This window comes from Saccostrea cucullata, unplaced genomic scaffold (genome assembly GCF_032062105.1).
Source record: "Saccostrea cucullata isolate Sc308-1 unplaced genomic scaffold, CSIRO_AGI_Scuc_v1 ctg413, whole genome shotgun sequence".
In the NCBI taxonomy this organism is placed as follows: Eukaryota; Metazoa; Mollusca; class Bivalvia; order Ostreida; family Ostreidae; genus Saccostrea; species Saccostrea cuccullata.
Genome location: NW_026927571.1, coordinates 255,727 through 274,861, shown reverse-complemented (window position 1 = coordinate 274,861; position 19,135 = coordinate 255,727). Strand labels below are relative to the sequence as shown.

At 33.2% G+C, this 19,135-nt stretch overlaps 1 protein-coding gene across 2 annotated transcripts; it reads right to left on the bottom strand.

Annotated features, from left to right (window-relative positions):
- Positions 1-9,692: 9,692 nt before the first annotated feature.
- LOC134274804 (leucine-rich repeat protein lrrA-like) lies at positions 9,693-16,052 on the bottom strand. 2 transcript variants are annotated; one of them, XM_062757039.1, is made up of 2 exons: positions 15,985-16,052; positions 9,693-13,383 (listed from the first exon to the last, which is right to left on the bottom strand). In XM_062757039.1, exon 2 carries the CDS (start codon positions 13,333-13,335, stop codon positions 10,936-10,938), a length of 2,400 nt encoding a protein of 799 aa, XP_062613023.1. In that variant the 5' UTR covers positions 13,336-13,383; positions 15,985-16,052; the 3' UTR covers positions 9,693-10,935. The 2 variants fall into 2 exon arrangements, with proteins under 2 accessions (XP_062613023.1, XP_062613024.1); XM_062757040.1 differs by lacking the exon at positions 15,985-16,052 and adding an exon at positions 15,889-15,942.
- Between the last annotated feature and the right edge of the window lie 3,083 nt (positions 16,053-19,135).

The following is a 19,135-nucleotide window of genomic DNA, read 5'->3' as shown; positions in this document are numbered from 1 at the left end:
CCTTACCCTAATGCTAATCCCAACTCTTGCAGCCTAACCCTAATGCTTATCCCAACTCTTGCAGCCTAACCCTAATGCTAATCCCAACTCTTGCAGCATAACCCTAATGCTAAAACCGACTCTTGCAGCCTTACCCTAATGCTGATCCCAACTCTTGCAGCCTAACCCTAATGCTAACCCTAAACCATGCAGCCTAACCCTAATGCTAATTCCATTTCTTGCAGCCTTACCCTAATGCTAACCCTACACCATGCAGCCTAACCCTAATGCTAATCCAAATTCTTGCAGCCTAACCTTAATGCTAACCCTAAACCATGCAGCCTAACCCTAATGCTAATCCCAATTCTTGCAGCCTAACCCTAATGTTAACCCTAAACCATACAGCCTAACCCTAATGCTAACCCTAAACCATGCAGCCTAATCCTATTGCTAATTCCAATTCTTGCAGCCTAACCCTAATGCTAACCCTAAACCATACAGCTTAACCCTAATGCTAACCCTAATACAATCTTCGCCTTTAACTTAACCTAACCCTACCCAGTCAATTCTAAATTTGTTTGGATATGCTCTGGTAAAATTCGTTGAAATATGTGTTGAGGGTATATTAGTAATGTAACATATAATTTTCCAATATTTTGAGGATTGTATTAAAAATTTATATTAACACTAAACACGATGTTATCCACCTCAATTTGTTTTCTAATCGTTCTTCGTTCGTCTGAATATTAATCATAATCATACTTTGTAAACTGTATTTAAAAAGCGATATGAAAAAATAGTAAAAAAATTAAATAAATAAAAATGTACATGAAATGCTGCCTGTCAGAATATTTATTATATCAACAGCAGAAAAATTTTAAGTACCTACTTGCTATTTGAATTTTTATTTGACGTGTATTATATACATATTTCTTGTCGGTAAATGCACGTTCATTTAATTGCCTTACAGTTGTGTAAAAAATTACTTCACTACTTTTTGCTAACGAGGTCATTGTATCGACTAAAAAGGTTTCTTAAACCACTTTTTAGGTCACTCAGTCAGGTGACCAATTGCTATCTGTTTTCGTTCGTCGTCGGAAGTCGTTCGTCGTCAATCGGTCGTAAACTTTTGAACATTTTCAGCTTCTTCTCTAGAATTAGCATTAGGAATGGCAATTTCAACCAAATCTGGTATATAGCATCTATGGGTGAAGGGGAACAAATATTGTGAAATTCATGGCCCCTGCCCCCCTGGGGCCTGATGGATGGGGACAAAATCACCAAATTAATGCATTCTTTTCTTTTTTACTTCTGAACATCTATAGCAGTCAAACTGTTGGCATGATGATAATCAACATTGAGTCCTCTAACAAAATTGTGAAATTCATGGCCCCAGGGTCAGGGGTTAGAGTGGGGCTATATAGATCATAGAGTAAAAGTGCATTATTTCTTTGATTGATTGAATATTGTTTAACGCCGAGTCGGCGATTTTTCAGCCATGTTTCGGTGGTATTATTTCTTTGAAAATCTTCTTCTCTGCTCATGGGTATTAAATAAACTAACTTAGCACATGGTTATGATGAGCAAGAATGCCTCTTTCAAACTTGTGAATTTTATGACCCTTTTAAGACCTCTGGTCCTTGTGTAAGGGTGGGACTCTATTTATTATAGTGAAAATACGTTGAATCTGAGTGTACAGTTATGATGATTAATGAATCCTTTTTCAAAATTTTGAATGGAAAGGTGTATAGTTTAAAACATGAACTAAACTCAATCATTGGAAAGTTGTTGCATGATGGTCAGGTGACCTATTGCTATCTGTTTTCGTCTCTTGTTCTTCATAAAATATCTAAATATGAAACAGGCGTATCAGAATCTGGGGTATCTTTCTATTTCAACCTCACTGGGATATACTGAGTTGATATCTGAATAGAAATTAAATCAATAATACGTCGTCGATATCTCCAAATGTCGAGATGAGTGAGAGAGTAATAAGTTTAAGAAATACCAGAAAAGTGCGGAATGTACAACACTTTAAGACAAAATCAAGTTTACTATTTTTTTTAATAGGATTGAAATCACATGGACTATTGCTCAGGATTAAAGACATTTAAATGTTACTCTCTGATGTTTTTTTTTTACTTTAATATGTTTATCTTTATTTTCCTACAACTTTTGATGGACGTCAGACAGTGGATTTTCTCTCTCTAAATGTTACTCATAATGGAGCCGGCATATGAAACAATATAATTTTCTTCTGAATGATTTTTTAGTTTCTAGAGAAAATTTGTATAATTGCTTTTATTTTTCAAAAATAAATGTTTGTGAAATGCCAAATTCAAATATATTCAAATAATTGTACCTATCTTCAAATATTTTGACCTAGCTTCAAATCAATTGTACCTATCTTTAAGTCATTTGAACCTATTTTTAATTCAATTGTATATATCTATCTTTAATTCAATTATACATAACTTTTTTTCAATTGTACATATCTTTAATTCCATATACCTATCTTTAATTCATTTGTGGAAAGGTACAATAGATTTGAAGCTAGATACCATTGATTTAAAGATAAGTGCAATTAAAATGAATCAATCTTTGATTATTAAGATTTTGAGAAAAACTTACTACTCCCAATAACAGCATGTACAATTCCTTCCATGTTAAAGACAGGGAGAGCTTTACGGTAATTATTTTCAATACTAGTAACGAAAAAAAGAATTGAACCTAGGTAAAATTTTATTATACCTTTTTTTTTTAAATTCTTTTATTGATATGCTTAAATTGTACCTTATTCAAACCAATTGTACTTATCTTCAAATCAATTGTACCTATTTTAAATTAAGTTTCACATATCTTTAATTCAATTCCACCTATATTCAAAATAATTGAAGATAGGTATAATTCAATTAAACCTATCTTCAATTTAATTGAAGAAGCTTTTATTTTCATTTAAGATATGTGTAATTTATTTTAACCAAAGTTTGATCATTTAGAAATACTAAAACTGAAATAGGTATAATTATTTACACCTATCTTTAATTCAATTGTACCTTTCTAATTAAAATATTTGTAAACTATAGCTATCGTTTAATGTCAACTTTGGTTTTCTCTTGATGTGAGAATGTAGAGGACAAACAATAGATATCAGGAATTTAACGATAAAAAAATATACAATACAAAGTTTATAAATTTAACGAATTAAATGAGAGATAAATAATGCCCAGGTTTTTTTAATTCTTATTTTTATTTGTCCACTAAATGTAGCAGGTCAAAGAAAGTTGCCATAGTCTGGAGAAATATTTATTTCCTTTAAGAAAAAAATTTTCTTCATTCAGAATGGACCAGATACCTAGGATATCAGAAGTTGTCTACGTACGCATGTGCCGCAAAATAGGCACACCTACACAAGTAAGCATAAGAAGAGACGTGGTGGATATCAGTGAGATGATAAAGAGACCAACCCAGGAAGGTAAAGGAGGTAGAATTCATGCCAGTGGGAGTAGCAGAGAAGGATTTGGTTCCATAGCCTCTGATTTTGACATAATGTGCTGGCCTACTGATCATTTTGCTATGTGGGATTTAAGGCATGCAGAAAAATACAACACGGAAAGATGTACTTTGATTCTAATGAAATTTTCTGAGGTACGTCCTGGATTCACAATGTTACAGCTATTGACTCCTACAAACAGACCTTATGTTGGCCAATCATGCATTAGAATAAATGATGAAACATTCATTTCAAGTGCATTATACAGAGAAAATATGTTGCTATCACATACTCTAGCCTCTTCTCAACACGGACCTTGTGCCAGTGGAGAACTGGTATAACAGAATTTGATATTGCAGATTGTTTTATATGTAAACAATGGCCATCATGTGCCAACTCTTTTACCCTGAGATGTCGATCTCAAGGTTGGCCTTCCAATGATGTTTTAAATGATATCATTAACTCAGGTTGTCATGTTGTACCAGTAGGTTTCAAAGGATCAGCGCAGGAAGATTGTGAATGGAGGATTTCATTCTCTGTAGCTGAACAGAAACTTGTATACTGTATGAATCACACACAGTTCATGTGCTATGGATTGTTGAAATTGTTTCTAAAAGAGGTTCTTACTGTTGAAGATACAAATGGACAACCTATACTTTGTTCATATTTCATGAAGACAGTTTTATTCTGGGTTATTCAAAATAATAACGTCATGGACTGGAACCCATCAAATCTGTTGGGAGGATTTTGGTCGTGTTTCAAATTCTTATTTTCATGTGTGCATCACGCTTATCTTCCAAACTTTTTCATCGCTGAAAACAACATTTTCATTTCTAAGGTTTTTGGACATTCACGACAGTTACTGTATAAGCGGCTTTTAGAAATGTACAATCTAGGCATTGCTTGCTTATTACATTGCCGCCCAATCAGAGACTGCCTAATTCGAGCAATTTGTCACAGGCAATGTGTAGTAAGTACCGTCGAATCAGATATCATCTCTGAATTCAGTCTTGATTTTGAGCTCTTTAGTGAGATTCTTTGTTATGATTTACTTGGAACATCTTTCTGTAATGACAGACTTTGTCTTGCTTCTCTGTCTTCTGCAGTGAGATACTTAGATGCTCCAAACCTTAGTTTAAGACAACGAATTGCTATTAAAAAGTACACATCATCAAGCTTTAGATATACAGTCCTTTATTTATACAATACATCGGTCAACCTTAACAACAAAAGTAGATTGAGAATTATTTATGCTTGTTTGAATATGATGAAGATTAGCACAGGATTGGGATTTTTTTCTGATTGGATTTATTTTGTTTTACTTTTACACTCAGTTGGTAAAAATATAGATGCAATTAAATATCTCAAGAAGATAAAAGAAATGATTATAAAGCCTTATATGATAAATTGCCGTAAGGGTGATGAAAAAAGTTATTGTGAGCAGATGGGAGGATTGCCACTGAGTGAGAAAATGAGGAGAGCTGTTTCTGTTGACATTTGTTTACATTGGATTATGATAAAAGAATTAGCATTAGAATTCAGTAAGTCAAATGATGATTATTTTTCTGTACCCCCTTATGTCTTGACACTCATGCTGTTGGTGTTATGCCATCGGGGGGACTCATATAAACAAGAAGAAGCGTTGTATGAACTGTTTAACTTACTTCATTCAGACAAGGGACGTTATATTCCTAAAATGTTTAGAGATATATCCTAGCAGATTCTGGGCATCTGTCAACAGATTTGTGGGAACCATAAGGAGGCACTTTTGTCTTATCAGATCTCTCTTAAGCAAGTACCAACTCATAATATACAGGAGGCAACATGTTATAGAATACAAGATGTTCAGAGTAGAATTCTTGATTAATCATTAATTTACAAGTATGATTCTGTTCACAGATAGATGAAACACTACTTTTAAAAAAAATCTTTTCACATTAGTTTTGTTGTAGTATGTTTTATTTTTTCATTCTGTAATTTTCTCGAGCAATAAATATTCTTTTGTGATATTATTTTACATTAAGGAATTCTATGCATCTTATAGCTTTATACTTGTAATAATAGCACAAAGAACGATAACTTATATGTAATACTTTAAAGGACTGCCGTCGATAATGATCAATATTTGTCACCAAAACAACATCTGATGGAAGAATATGAAAGTTTGTCATATACCCAGGGGGTAATTGCAGACTTCGAAGCATATTAAGTATACTGAAAGGAAAAAGAAAGACAGGGATAACTTTTGAGGTGAAAAAATTTATTTGTCTTTTAATTTTTTTCGGTATTCCTATCTAACTTTTAAAATCATCTCAAAAGGATAGAACCAAAATCCCATTTGATTTTGTCTAATAATTAATGAGTTATTGAAGCTCATATGACGATACCCCACAAAAGTGAAAATCGAAAACTCTCATTATCTTCAATGTCTCTCCCATGCATCTTCATGCATCTTCAGAGCCTTACTTTTCCTTTGCATTGAATTCATCAATGTGTCAATATATATATATATATATATATATATATATATATATATATATATATATATATATATATATATATATATATAAAAAGTTGTTTTATTATATTTGTATTAATCTTTAAATAGAAAAATTGTACTTATAAGTGTCCTTTTCAAGTTATATATGAATTTTTTTCTACCTCTATCAGAGACAGTTCATTAAATACTTTTTGTTTATTTGTATGAGTCTTTCCCCTTTCAGAGCATTTGACATATTCTGCTAGTATGTATCTTTGTAAAATATAATTTTACGAAGTAGTGTGCTATTACATGACTATGATGTACACTGTGTCAAAAATAAAATTGTGCTTGATATATCAAAAAATGAAAGACAAGTGAAATATATAGGAATATCGGAAAGAATTCAAGCTCAAAAGTTCCTTCAAACAATACAAATAAGGAGCAGTCTAAAACATCAGAGGTAGAATCAGATGCCATGGGGGAATGAGCATCCCCTGCTGACCATTTACATCCGCCGAGTGTTCCTTGTCTATGGAAAATAATGGAAAGATCCATCTACAATTCAGTATGTAAATGATGACCCAGGTAACGATAAGTATGAGAAACGTCAGTCAGCGTTTGTCTTATTGATTAGATTGCATTTGCTGACAAGGTCATTGCATCAACCATAGGACTTACTTTATGATGAATTGAAACGAGACTGTTGATATTTTTGTTTCATACCCTTGTTTGTCAATAACTTACCTCGTTTTAGAAATTTTTCATACATAGAGCACAGTCTTGTGTATCGTTATAAGGGTATCATTAACGTCTTGTGTTCCTAAATTTGCACTTGATGGAGTAATGCAATGTTCATATTTTGATGCTTGACAAATGACATACAAACTAATAAGCAATTATTTTGTTGATGTGTACATATTCATTATATAATTCTCGGATACAGCGAGATACTGGTTGTATGGAAAATACTCCATCACCCTTATTCATGTAAAGCCCATTAATATACAAGTTATTTAAGTTCCCCTAAAATTATGAAAGGTTTTGCAGTAAAAACTAAAGAATTTTTAAGCCGTCATGCTTCCTATATCAACATTGTTATATCTTCAAAAAGAATTTTTGACTAAGTTAAGCATCCACCAATCACTCATCAAAAGCAAAAGACGTTAAAGATAAGCCTTTTCACATTTTCATCTTTTTCTCAAGAACCTCTGGGTCAATTTTAACCAAACTTGCCACAAAGTATTCTTGGGTGAAGGGGATTCAAGTTTCTTTGAATGAAGGGCCACACACTCATCCAAGGAGAGATACTGTAATTATGTATTATTGAAACATTAATGGCATATTTTTTAAAACAAAAATCTTCTTCTCGAGAACCAGTGGGACAAGAAAGATGAAATTCATGTGGAAGCATCCTCATTTAGTGTAGATTCAAGTTTGTTCAAATCCTGACCCCTTGGGGTAGGGTGGGGCCACAATGGACTGTGAAAGTTTTACAAAAGAATGTATAAGGATTATATTTAAAAATCTTCTTCCTCAAGAACAGCAAAGAAATTGATTGATCTTATTTATATAGAAGCATCCTCACGTGGTGTAGATTCAAGTTTGCTCAAATCATGACCCCTGGAGTGAGGGTTGAGCCACAACGATCGAGTTTTACATAAAAATATGTAAATAAAATGTTCTTCTCAAGAACAGCAAAATCATGATTGGTCATATTTATGTGAAAGCAGGTGGTATAGATTCGAATTTGTTCAAATTATGACCCCCGAGGCAGGGTGGGGCCACAATGGTCGATCAAATTTTACATAGGACTATATAGGAAAATTTTCAAAAAGTCTTTCTCTTCTCAAGAACAGTAAAGCCTTGATTGGTCATATTGTAAATGTATTATATTTAGCGTGTACGATATTTGGCGGAAATTGAGAATTGGGAATTGAACAAGTCAGTGTAAATTTGATTTCTAAATTTTGTTATTTATGAATATATGCGCAAGACGTTCAGCGTTGTACTTGAATTAGCGGATGCTTCTTTCCGACAAAGGCGCTAAAAAGAATACACAGCCAAATGTAATACGTTTACAGTATTTATGTGAGAGCATCCTCAGGTGGTGTAGATTCTACTCTGGGGTAGGGTTTGGTCACAATGGTCGATCATTTTTACATATTAGGAATATATATGAAAAATCTTCAAAAATGTTCATCTCAAGAGCAGAAAAGCCATGATAAGTGATATTAATATGGAGGCATATGTAGGTGTTGTAGATTCAAATTTGTTCAAATCATGACCCCCCGGGGGTAGGGCGGGGCCGCAATGGACTATCAAAGTTTTACATACGAATGAATTTAGAAAATCTTTAAAAATCTTCTTCTCAAAAACAGAAAAGACACATGATGATAAATCATATTTAAATGGAAACATCCTTACGTGGTGTAGATTCAACTTTGTTCAAATCATGACCCCTGAGGAGTTGGGCCACTATGGTCGATCAGAGTTTTACATAGGAATATATAGAAAAAATGTTCTTCTCAAGAACAGCAAAGCTATGATTGGTCTTTTTCACCGAAGCATCATCAGGTGATGTGTATTCAAGATAGTTAAAATCATGGGGTAGGTGGGGCCAAAGTGGTCGATCAAAGGTTGTGTTTTTTCATAGCAAGTCCTCAGGTGAGCGATGTGGCCCCCGGGCCTCTTGTTGATTGATTGTATATTGTTTTACAATGAATCAAGTTTTCCAGACATACCTCGGTGGAGAAGATTGACCGTTGCTACGCTGGAGGGAGTGGCTTCATTATTTAGCGGGTAATTCAGTGTTTTTAAAGACGAATCAAATCAATCAAATTACTTGAAAGTATATTATTTATTACCTTCATTATTATATCATTATTAGAATATTAGAAATAAATAATAACTAGTTATTTATACCGATAATTATATTTTCTTCACATCTTTTAATTTTCCGTCATGTCCTTTGAAACAATATATATTATACTTTAATGTAAATTGGTTGAATCTGAATAGAATAGAACGATGGATAGTTTATAATAGCTCAAGTTTTCTGGACTATATACCCGCAAAGCCAGTGATTGATTCTAATGAAATCTGCTTCATGCCCAATTTCGAAAAATTATATTAAGTTTGAATTTCTACCGAGAAATTTTTGTCTTTGAGGGTAATTGGTAACAGGACGATATGGTGCTAGCTGGTGTCTCACCACACAATATAATATTAGAGTTGTCGTATATCAAAGTTTTCACCGACTGTATGTCTTGCATTTAAATAATGGTATAAGAAAAACCAATAGATCAAATTTGAAGACGTCTTGAAGCCTGGTTTTGTTAAAATAACTTTTGTTCAAAGTTTACCTACGATTGTTTGCTTCGATTACAATAAGTAAACAGAACGTTCTTTATAACCGTCTCGCTGCATTCACAGAGAGACATGTCTAAGTTTGAGTAGGTTCAATTGATGACAGTTAATTTGAAGTTAAGAACATACAGCACAAGAGGTTTAATACACAAAAGATTTTTTGTGAAATTTTATGTCACGTACTTAAAGATAGCCTAGCATTCAATTTTACCAGGGATGATCTGCATTGAATTCTGTATAGTAGTAATTTAGAAACACAACTATATATACAACCTATACTTACAAAAATGTGGTATTGACTAGGGATACTCTTAAAATCTAAAGGAATCCATCTCTCTCCCTCCCTCTCTCTCTCTCTCATTAAATAAAACATTAAACTAAGAAGTCATTTATTGCCATGCTTTGTACAATATTAACAACTATACTAATATCACAGATATTCATAAAATGTCAACGATGTATACACGTAATTACAAAATTAGCTAAAAAATGCTAAGAACAGAATTAAAATGCTACACATTACGAAAAAAAATGCACTTGAAATGGGGAAAATGCAACAACTTTAAAGCTTTAATTATATTGTAAACATGAAAGGTAGCACGGAAAGGGGGTGGGGTGGGGTTATCCACACAAATAATTAAATATCGGGATAAACTAGTCTGTTTGCCTGGCCTATCCGAAATGCTTCGCAATTGTGGAGCATTATGGGTAGGCAAGGGAAACAGGCTACCAGATAAACGTCAAACTTGCACAATGAATGCTCGAAATACTAGTATACATTAGAATTTAAAAATATATCAATTTTTTGCAAAACAAGTCTGTTGATGTGAGCAATTCATTAACAGTGTCAGTAAGGCATTCTGGAAATAGCACCAGGCATTGTTATATCATTAGACGCATTAATACATTAAATCATTGTGATCTCTCTTTGATAAACTCTGTTAGATAACAAGAACCTTTTAACAAAGATGATAAAATAAAATACGGATATTTAAATCAGACCTAAATACGTCTGTCCCAGAGGTCGAGTGTAATAAGGAATTGATCAACTGCATGTATTGTTCTGTTTTTTATATCAGAGCGGGTTGATGGGCCTTTAATTGGAATTTATAGCCGGGGTAGATACGGTGCTGATACGCCTATCCAGGGTGGGAAAATCAATCAGCTGCAAGATGATTTACATAGGCTATGTATGATTAAACATCCCAATTAAATGTGAAGTGATTTAAAAATGAAATTATGAAAACACTAACTGACATTTAAAATTATGGGGAAAAAAGGTTTACGTTTTTTGTAGTTGGAAAATAATACATGTATATAGCACCTACAGAAAAAGAACTGAAAAATTATGAAGTATTTAGAAAAAAAAATAAAATTGAATACAAACATGACTAGAAAAAATATCTAAATCACAAATTAATATTAATGAGCAGATAAAGACATTTTAGTAAAGATTTGATTACTGTGAATTCTAAATGTACATGTGTATAAAGAAAATTCTGCTAAAATTAAAAAGAATACAAATGCATGCCCTTCTGTTTTTAATTGTTCACCTCATAAGGACCAATATGTATACATTCTCCACAGAAGAATCCATTGTATTGGGCTGATCAGTCTATTTCACAGGAGCAGACTTCTCGCGAGATTTGATGGGAGGCGTTCCGATTGGCGAGACTTTCTTTTTCCCGCGTTTTGCTGACTTTGGACTGACCTGTGTCTCTGCCACTTTGTCGCTCGGTCGTTCCCGCGGCTGTCGTTCCTTAAAACTCTCTTGGTCAGCATTTTCAACTTTTATTTTTTGACGAAGATTTTCCCAAGCTTTTGGCCAGCCTCTGGTGATTTTGTTCTCGGAAACATTAATCTCTTTCAGTTCCGGCATTTTGCAGATCTTTTCCGGTAAGGATTCGATAATGTTATCCGAGAGATCCAGAATTTCCAATGATTTCATTCTATCCATGTCGTTTGGGATCGACTTGAGGTCGTTACTTGCTGCCCTGAGTACTTTGAGTCTATAAAGATAAGGAAATTCTATCGGCATTTGGTCAATATGGTTCTTGGAAATATTAAGCTGCAATAAAGAAGCCAGAACATCAATTTGATCTTTTGGGAAATTTAGGAGCTCGTTCTCGGAGAGATCCATAGAAATCAATTTGTTTAGATCGCCAAAGTTGTCTGGTAAAAGTGTGATTTTGTTGTTTGACATATTAAGATCGCACAAGGACACCAAGCGTCCTAGGCTTGGTGCAAAGTCAGTGAGGCTATTGTGAGAAACATGGAGTTTCTCTAATTTTTTAAGCGCACTTATTTTATCAGGTAGAGCTGCTATTTCGTTGTGGCATGCAGTGATGGATGCTAAACCTCTCATTTTACAAACGTTGTTTGTCAATGTTTTTAACGAATTGTTTGAAACATCGAGGTGTTTAAGGCATCTAAGGTTGAAAACGCTTGGTGGAATCTCATCCAAACCAAGATTGCAAAGTGAAAGTGACGTCAGGTTTCTAAGGTGATCTTTGTCGCCCATGACAACAATGGCGGACCTGAGGTCGGTTGGGTTGATGGATAGAGGGTTGTCTGACAGGTTTAGATGTGTCAGAGTTTTTGGGAGGTTCAACTCATTCAGACCATTATGCGAAACGTCCAAAGACCGTAGTTGATACAAAAAGTCGATGGATTTCGGCATGAGCGCAATTTCGTTATGACTAACATGGAAAGTTTCAAGATTTCGTAATTTTCTAAGGTCCGTTGGTAGCACTGTTAAGCGGTTGTGGGATAGATCTAAAAATGTCAATACTTGACCTTGACCTAGGCTTTCTGGTATGGTAGAGATCTTATTTCCGCACAGGTTTAAACTCTTCAAACTTTTAACGTTTCCTATGCTACCAGGTACCTCTTTAATTTTGTTCCACGAAAGATCAAGTGTCATAAGCGACTTCATTTGATCAATCTCATCTGGTATAACCTCGATCGAATTTTTCGAGAGATACAGGTGTTCTAACTGTTTTAGATACACTGCAAATTTCATCGATCGAAGTTGATTTTCAGAAACTCCTATTGTGGTTAAGCACGGAAGATCTCTTATGCTCTCGGGGAGGTACTCAACTTCATTTTTGGAAACGTCAAGATAAGTCAACTTTCGAAGGCTCTTGATTCCGTCTGGTAACACCGGTATTTCATTGTGAGAGAGGTCCAGGTGGTCAAGTGCGTATCCTAGATTGCAAATTTCCTCCGGTAAGGTTTTGATGTGGTTATGGGAAAGATTCAGGTAATGGAGGTAACGTACTCCTCCTATCTGCGCCGGAAGTTCCTGTACGGCGTTATGCGAAAGGTCTAACCACGTGAGACGCGAGAGTTTGTCGATATTCTCGGGAATCAAAGTAACGCCATTTTGCGCCAAATTAAGCTTTTGTATGTTGGGTTTTTTGACGGCTGCTGTTGGCATCTCTGTGATTCGATTGTCCGATAGGTCCACCTCAGCGGTCATTTCGTAGAGTCCTTTCTTGATGGATCGGATCAAGTTTGACGAACAGTCCATGTAAGCAATGGAAGACTTTCCAATGTTTTTTGGAAGAGAACGAATCTTGTTATTTGAGGCATACAGCTTCTGTAATCCTGTACATTTGTGTATTGCTGGCGGCAATTTCTTAATTGCATTGTTCTTAATTGTCAAAACTTCAAGCTTCTTCATTCTAGATACAGAACCTGGGAAAGTTGACAGCGTGTTGTTGGTAATGTCAATAGATTCCAAATTATCCAGAGCTGCTATTCCTTTCGGAAGCCTCTTCAGACGATTATTTTCCGCTGTAAATTTCACTGCCAGCTGACTAAGTTCTTCATTATTGTAAATTTCAATTGGCAACGATTTCCAATTTCCATTACCGAATTTCAAATGGATTTTCTTGCCATCGGGGAGCTTTTTGAGGTATTTCTTGACGGGATCGGGGAGGGAGATGATTTTACTCCCTGGGCCCGTGGCGGGCGGTGGCTTTTCGTCCTTCTTTTTCCTCCTGGCGCTCATCTCGGTTCTCTATTTGCTGTAACAGGGCACTGTTGCCTGGTTCCCAGCCTGTTAAATAGAAGATACGAGATGCTAATGATGACACAATCCACTTAGTATCTATAAAGTCAATGGTACTGTCACTAGCAACACATTTTTACCCATTATATCGGAAAATCGATACAAAAATATCCAATCACTGCAGGCATTCAGAACAGAAAATTAAATCACTGTCATCTTGTACATTGAAAAACAAGGACTTTACCCCGGGGTTTAAATAACTTTTTTCATAAAGTAAGGTCACTCGGATGAATTTTAGAAACTTTTATTGCCTTTTTATTAAAACTCGTCGAATATAAAATGCTGGAATATTTTAGGAACACCATGCCATTTAATATCAAGATTCCATCTGAAACTTGCTGAATATACAAAGAAATTAAAGATTCCAGCGTTTTAAAAATGTCTTTCCATCTTACCAATCAAGGAATGTATACGTACAGGTAAACTGAGATATTAGAAGTGCATAGGTGAACTGGCGTGTTGCAGCAATAGACATGCATTATGTTTAATACAAAATTCGCAGTAAATCAATCTAACTTGAATAGAAGAATCCTTTTATGAGAATTATTGAAAGGACAAATATATATTTTTTTTAAAAAACTTCAAAACTAGGTACGCTTAAATTAAAGCTGACTTGACTGTGTGGACTGTGAAAATGGGTGTGTGTAAGAGAGAGAGAGGGAGAGAGAGAGGGAGAGAGAGAGGGAGAGAGAGGTTTGTTGATAGGTAGAGAATTTTTTTATTGTTTGCATTAAATTATACCTAGATGGTTAGAAAGTATTTCGCTTCACGATTGTCTCGACACAAGAATTTTTTTTAATTGAGATTCACCATAGATATTCTACCTTGGGCATCGAATGCAATCAATATCAAAGCAATGATTTTCGCTTAATACAACATAATCTGGCATTTGTTCTTGAACAGGTTAGCAAACAGAATTTCCTCCAACCTTGAATCCGAAATTGATCATGAATTTAGCTTTATGAAAAGGAATATCGATGTTATTTCACGTAGACAGGTAGTTTATACGGAAGTGGCTGTATTTCAATTTCAAAGCATACTTTATGTTCAATACTCGATCTTTACATTTAAAATGCCTATAAATGCAACAATTTTGATTTTTGAAAAAGACAGTGATTTTTGTAACACAAATATGAATGTTTTTATAATTATTAAAAGAGACTAATTTTAATTTTATCGCATTTTGTGTATTAGATAGACTGCACACTAAAATGCTCATGCATGCATAATTTTTTTTATTTTTAAAAAGACAGTGATTTTTGCAATATAAACATTGAAGTTTATCAATATTCTTTTACAATTATCAAAAGAGGCTACATTTCAATTATTCTATGTCTTAGATAGCCTGATTAAAAAATGCTAATGAATTCAATGTTTTGATTTTTGAAAAAAGACAGTGGTCCTAAGATTAATTTTATCAATATCTCTAAATTAACAAACATTGTAAAACCCTCGTATTGTCGATTAGATGCTTGTTATGATAGCAATTTTGGTCTACTTTGGGTTAAAAAGTATTATCTCCGTTAAACAAAGCCAAGATCCCCCTGAAAAGAAAATTCTTCTGGATATTTATTTTATACCTAGACCTATTGACATTTATAGTCAGAAAGGAAGGACCTTTAAACCTCTCATAGTTTATCTTAGAGTTTATTACCAACGCGGCTTTTAAAAACGCTTCACTTGATAAAGTGTGTGAATATTTTTTTATAAGTTGAAAATCCAAATTATATGTAATTTTCCTCTTGAAAGACGCGGAAAAATCACGGATTATCCAAAGAGTCTCTTAGCTAGCAAAAAAATGTTTATGCATAAATCTCCAGGAAAATTAAAAACACGGAACGTTTTGATGCTCAATAAGAAGTTCATCAAATACGTCTACCTGTGATTTGGATTTGCTGTTACCTATACCATTGCGTGTTAGTAATTTTACAGGATAATATATAATCTCCTAAAATTATCTGGAAATCTAATCATGTTTAGTCTGAGCGAATAAATAAGACCTCAGTGATTAATTATACAATTTATTGTTGGTAATGGTTTCATTAAAGATTCATGAGTATATAGAGTCGGCGGTTATACATCGTTACACGAAACTTCCGATAGATTTTGTTCGAATAGCAAATAAAAGACTATATAATTATACAGCGTACTTATTTGCGATTCCATATACTTAAAAAGTTGGCCTTAATAAGACTTTCAAATCAATGTTTCTATGTACTTTCAACGCTCTTTAAATTTCCATCGTACCTTGAAGTATATAGATATACAGACTAGGTTTTAATATAGCCCAATTTAGAAAACTTTTACAACTATATACTGAGCTAGAAGAGAATATACAAAAATTTGACAACATTATACAGTCTTATTATATTTTTTTTAAAACAAAATGTCATTAATGCCACTTTTTCGAGTTTTCACCTGCGCTCAACAGGTATATACACAAAACATGCAAGGTAAAACTGATCAATACAAGTTATAACTCGACATCCTTACCTTTACTGCACGTGGAAAAATCAGTAATAGCCTTTTTCCTTGCATACTCGGAAAGATACACAGATTAATTAATTATTTAATTGTAATTGACCCTACCTAATCGAATGGAACAATCCACTCCTCTTGTATTTCACCTCTCACCCGCCATGTTTAGAAACAGGCGATGCCAATATTTGTATCTAGGAAGTTAAGCGTATCGCCTGACGTCACGCTGTTTTGTCAATAGAAAAGTCAACATGTGCGAGCTGGGCTGGGTATTTAAATTTTAAGAATTTTTAATTCGGGTATACGACTATATCATATTTTCCCGCAGATTTAACGCCATATTGAAATAGTTTTTTTCCTAAATAATTATTGGACAGCCAAAATACTACTTTTAAAAATGAAAAATATATTTTAAAATATTTTTTTTAATTATAAAACTTCTGTAACAAATTAAAAGAAATGTGTGAGATTTTCCTTACCTTGACACTAATTATGATAAAATTAGGATAAACAGGCAATTTAGATTTAGACCAAGGTATGCATTTGAAGAAATTTCAAAGTTAAGTAACGAAATTTCCATTTAATTCTTTGGTATTGCTACTCTTTCTACAGTTTTTAAAATCTAAATTCAAATTGGTAAATATGGAATCTTTACTAAAATACATAATTCTAAATATCTGTTTTCGATTTTGACAAGATGTGTTGCCAAAGTTTCTAAAAATAATTTTTAGTGGAATTCATTGAATATGCTAATCCTCTTGCAGTTTTTTTTTTAAAATTGGAATTCAGTAACCTTTGGTACCCAAGTCGACTCCTTTTAGATATAATTTTTCTGGCATGGATATCAGGTTTTTATGCCCCTATAATATAAGATTAGGGGTAAATAGTTAGTGCCTTGTCCGTCCGTCTGTCTAGCTGTCCACAAAAAATTAATATTGTCCATAACGTTTGATTGTATGAGGCCATGTTTTTCATATTTCACATGTATATTCCTTGTGACAAGACATTTCTCTGGCAACCAACAATTCTGAAGCTGACGTTTAGTCTTTCACCATGGAGATTGGTCTAGTTTTAATTAAATAAGACACTTTTAAGATTGAGTTCATAAATTTTGAACAGTAGATGATCGAGTTTTTACATTTCACATGTGTTCTTGTGGCAAAACCCTCCAATGGGTACCCAGTATTACTAGTATTAATAGTATTACTAGTATTAATTTTGACCCTTATTTTCCATAACCTTATATATTTGTAAAACTTTTGACAAAAAAATTTCAATTTTTTTAATTTAAAAGTTATTAAAACTTGAATTTTTGGTTGATGCTTTTAATTGTTTTCATATTCAAAAGGTATATTTATTGATATAGATATGTTCATTTAGACGAGCCTTTTATTTGTGTGACATTTAAGATCTCTGACCTTGTAATCTGACTTGCATCTCTCATCCGAAAGACCGGTCTCCACGTCCCACAGAGGGATTCGAACCCGCGACTAAGGATCAACTCCTACTTCGCAGCTCTAACCACTGCCACTGCGCCATGCGGGCGATAAATTTATTTATGAAAGATGATCAGTAAAATGCTCTTTTATTATTACTAAGACTATGGTTTTAAAGATCTCTCCCTGCTCAATGGACCTAGTGCCGAGTATATAGGACAGCATTTGCATCTCTCAACAAGCAAGTGGTGGCGTCTCCATATGAGTGAAAAGTTCTCGAGAGGGACGTGAAACAAAATTCAAACAAACAAACAAACGTGAATATTTTTTTAAATCCCGTATTTCAGAATATTGTGAATAAATAAATTTAAATTTAGTTTATCATAAATTTTTATCTCTGTGATTGAAAAACACGAAACGCTGTTCCATTACTATACTTTATTTATGAACACGTATACTGAAATCAGACCATTAACTAGTTTCAATGAACAATACTTACAACATATTTTTAAAATTCAAATAACAGGCTTGTTTTCATATTTGAAAACATGATAAGCAAATAAAATAAAATAAAATAAATCCCCTACTACCTTAAGATTAAAGCAAAGTAACAAGTGACTTGCTTTCAAGTGCATAATAAAAAATAAATATAATATAACAGAATTTGATTTACTTCAATGAAAAAGCGACAAACATGTCAAAGCATATCCTAAATAAAAAAAAATTAAAATATATATATATAATTTCTATGATAAACAAAATTAACAAAAAATATCACAGATTTGCTTTAATGAGCAAATTAACAAAAATATCACAGATTTTATTTAATGAGCAAATTAAAAAAATATCACAGATTTGGTTTGATACACAAGGTATCAAGTGATTTGATAATGAATATTTCACAGATTTCTCTGATGAAAATGGAACAAACATGTCAAAGCCTTTCCTAAAGAATAAAAATATCACAGATTTACTTTGATGAGCAAATTCACGAAGATATCACAGATTTGCTTTGATGAGCAAATTAAGAAATGTGTTATGATGAACGAAAGGAAAAATATCACAGATTTGCCTTGATGAGCAATTCAATAAATGTATCACAGATTTGCTTTGAAAAGCAAACTTAACAAAAATATAACAGATTTGCTTTGATAAGCAAAATTAACAAAAATATCACAGATTTGCTTTGATGTGCAAATTAACAAATATATCACAGATTAGCTTTGATGAACAAAGGAACAAATATAGCACAACCTTCTAAAGAACAAAAATAGGACGGATTTGCTTTAATGAGCAAATTAACAAATTTATCACAGATTTGCTTTCAAAAGCAAACTTTACAAAAATATCACAGATTAGCTTTGATGAATAACGGAACAAATATTTAGCACAAGAACAAAAATTGGACGGATTTGCTTTGATGAGCAAATTAGAAATATATCACATGAATTAAAATTAACAAATATATCACAGATTTGCTTTGATGAGCAAATTAACAAATATATCACAGATTTGCTTTGATGAACAAAAAACAAACATTAGCACAACCTTTTCTAAAGGACAAAAATAGGACAGGTTTCCTTGGATTAGAAAATTAACATATGATATAAAACAGATTTGCTTTGATGAGCAAATTAACAAATATATCTTAGATTTGCTTTGATGAGCGTAACAAATATATCTTAGATTTGCTTTGATGAGCGTAACAAATATATCACAGATTTGCTTTGATAAAAAAATTAATCAGACTTCACTAAGTGATCAGATACACTGATTAGCAAATAGAGAACGTGTCTTTAGGAACAAAAGTAACGCATCTTTTGCTT